Raw genomic sequence first — 2,809 nt, forward strand, 5'->3', positions numbered from 1 at the left:
CAGTGAATCCAAGCCTATATATCTAGTGAACTGACCTCCTGCTGAGAAATAGATATTCCAGCCTTCCTTGTGCAGACAGACTTCTTCTGGGCCAGGAGGCACTGGACAACCTGAGTCTCTTGTTCAGTGGCTTTGCATTGAGTGGGCTTTCCCACAAGCACTGAATGGAGGATGGCTCCTGCCATTGATCTGCTCTTGAGCCAGGGACCCAGAGATCCTAGCATCCTCAATTCTAAATTAGTCACACTGGAGGGTCTATATATCCTGTTGTAAAGCCAGAACCCTGTAAGTAGTAGTGGGGCTAGCTCAAACTGAAGCTTGGCTGTCAGCTTCACAGCAGAAAGCCTAGAAGTCTGTGCAGCTCTGGCCAGAACTTGAGCCAGGTCTCTTATGGATCCTGGCCTTTATCATGAAAAGGATAAACCTGTAGAAACTGGGATGAAGTCTCCATGTTTTGGACACCAGGGCAGCATATTGAGATTGGAAAAAATCAGGGAGATTTTTTTTTTTACTTGGACTAAAACCAAATATCTAAAAGTGAGCTTTATGGTGAGCTGGACATCTGTGTAACCTTGGAAAATATCACCACATCCATCTTTCTATCTGTATTTATTTCCATCCACTGGAAATTCCTTTGACTGTCATTATAATTTATTGTCTTACAGGTCACTATCTGGAAATGGAAAACCAAACCACTGTGACTGAGTTTATTCTCTCAGGACTTTCTTGTGACCCACAACTCCAAATTTTACTGTTCTGTGTTTTTTTGGTGATATACCTGATCACCCTAGCAGGGAATGCAATCATGATGTTGGTGATAAGAGCTGATACTCACCTTCAGACTCCCATGTATTTCTTCCTGTTTCACCTGTCCTTTGTTGATATCTGCTATTCCTCAGCCGTTGTCCCTAAGATGCTGGTGAACTTTCTAAGAAAGCATAAAACTATTTCTGTCAATGCTTGCTTTACCCAGACATTCTTCATCTTTCTCTCAGCTAGTTGTGAAACATTCATGCTCTCAGTAATGGCATATGACCGTTATGCTGCCATCTGTAACCCCCTGCATTATGTGAGAACCATGAACAAAAAAGTGTGCAGGCAGTTAGTGGGTTTTTCCTGGACAATGGGTCTTATGGATTCATTGGTAAATACAATTCCTGTTCTAAAGCTGCACTTCTGTGGGTCCAATAAAATTGGGCATTTTAGCTGTGAGCTTCCCCCACTACTAACCCTGTCCTGCACAGAGGCATCTGCCAACAAAATAATTATGATTTCTTCAGTTGTGGTCATTGGGTTAAGCACTTTCTTTCTCATGCTGGTTTCTTACATCCATATCGTCTCCACCATCCTGAAGATACGTTCTGCGGAGGGAAAAAGGAAAGCCTTCTCTACCTGCAGCTCCCACCTCATTGTGGTGTCTTTACTGTATGTAACAGCCTTTGTCCAGTACATGAAATCCAGCTATGTATCTTCACTGGTCCTAGATCAAGTTTTTTCTATTCAGTACAGTATCTTAACCCCCTTGTTAAACCCTATCATCTACAGTCTGAAGAACAAAGAAGTAAAAATAGCTCTGGGAAGAATATTAAAACTACCAAGGTCTCAAAGGATTTAAACTGATTTTACAGTTTTGAATAATTTAATAACCTTAAGTAAATTAAGATGAAAACATATTATTAATTGATGTCAACTTTTGGGTGTGTTGAAAAAATGTACCTCAGTGGCGGGCAATTATTTTGGGTGGAGGGCCGCTTACTGAGTTTTGGCAAGCCATCGAGGGCCGCATGACAGGCAGCAAGGAGCAGATAACTATTAATTTTCTACATTTTTTAGGCTCCCTGTGGGCTGAATAGAATGGCCTGGTGGGCTGCATCTGGCCCACGGGCCACATTTTGCCTATCCCAATGTACCTGGACAATACCAGAACACGGATGTCAATTAATAGTCCTCATTTTTAAGTGCCATTAAATATAAAAATATCCAGCAAAGAGGACCACCCAAAAATTTTGTCTAGACTTTGAGAACAGGTTATATTTAGGTCAATTTAAGCTATGCCAGGCTTGCCAATACGCATCTTGAATTTTTGCTTTTAAAATGGGTGAGTATAGATAGGCTTTTCTCCACATATGTCAAGAATGTGATTTAACATGTGTGTCCTTCCAAAAAAGGTGCTATGGAATTTAGGAGCTGAGATTATATCAACTTTACCTTGGTAGTGGGTGCTCCTGTCCTAAGAGAGTACCTGAAGACATATCTTACATATCCCATGATAATGGGATTGCCATAAATGAACCAGGTGACAGGCAGTAAAAAGATTAGAGAAGATGGAAGACATCAAACAGCCGACTAATTGATATAAGACACATGATTGTATGGGTCTTTGGCCACAACAGTGCTACACAGTTGGATCAGGACTCAGTTACTCCAGTCCTAGTCAAAGGGATCAAACCCTGGCTGGGCCAGTACCACACACATGACTGGTATCTACTAGCTATTTCTCTTCCCTGAGGTGTCTGTCAGAGTCCACTGGGATGTCCAGCCTCTTGGGAAAAGTCTCGAGTAGGAGCAGAGACAGGAAGCAGAAACCCATAGTCAGGACCCAAATACAAGGCAGGATCAGGATCCAGGATTCAGAGACCTGGTTCCCAAAACCAAAGGACCATATATATAGTGAGGTCAAACAAAAGAAATAACCTGAGATAGGAAGCTATGGAGCTAGTCTACAGAGAGATCCAAGGCTGGGACACAGGAACAGTCCAAAGGCATAATCACAAACCAGAAACTTTAGGAGAACAGAAACAAGGCTCAG

General features: G+C 42.1%; 1 protein-coding gene across 1 annotated transcript; it reads left to right on the forward strand.

Annotated features, from left to right (window-relative positions):
- Nucleotides 1-679: 679 nt before the first annotated feature.
- On the forward strand, nucleotides 680-1,615 carry LOC149861316 (olfactory receptor 5BS1-like). The gene has a single exon (XM_090053741.1). The coding sequence runs from the start codon at nucleotides 680-682 to the stop codon at nucleotides 1,613-1,615; it is 936 nt and encodes a 311-aa protein (XP_089909867.1).
- Nucleotides 1,616-2,809: the final 1,194 nt, after the last annotated feature.

This window comes from Crocodylus siamensis, chromosome 6, assembly GCF_052110815.1.
Source record: "Crocodylus siamensis isolate JL-2025a chromosome 6, ASM5211081v1, whole genome shotgun sequence".
NCBI classification, from domain to species: domain Eukaryota; kingdom Metazoa; phylum Chordata; order Crocodylia; family Crocodylidae; genus Crocodylus; species Crocodylus siamensis.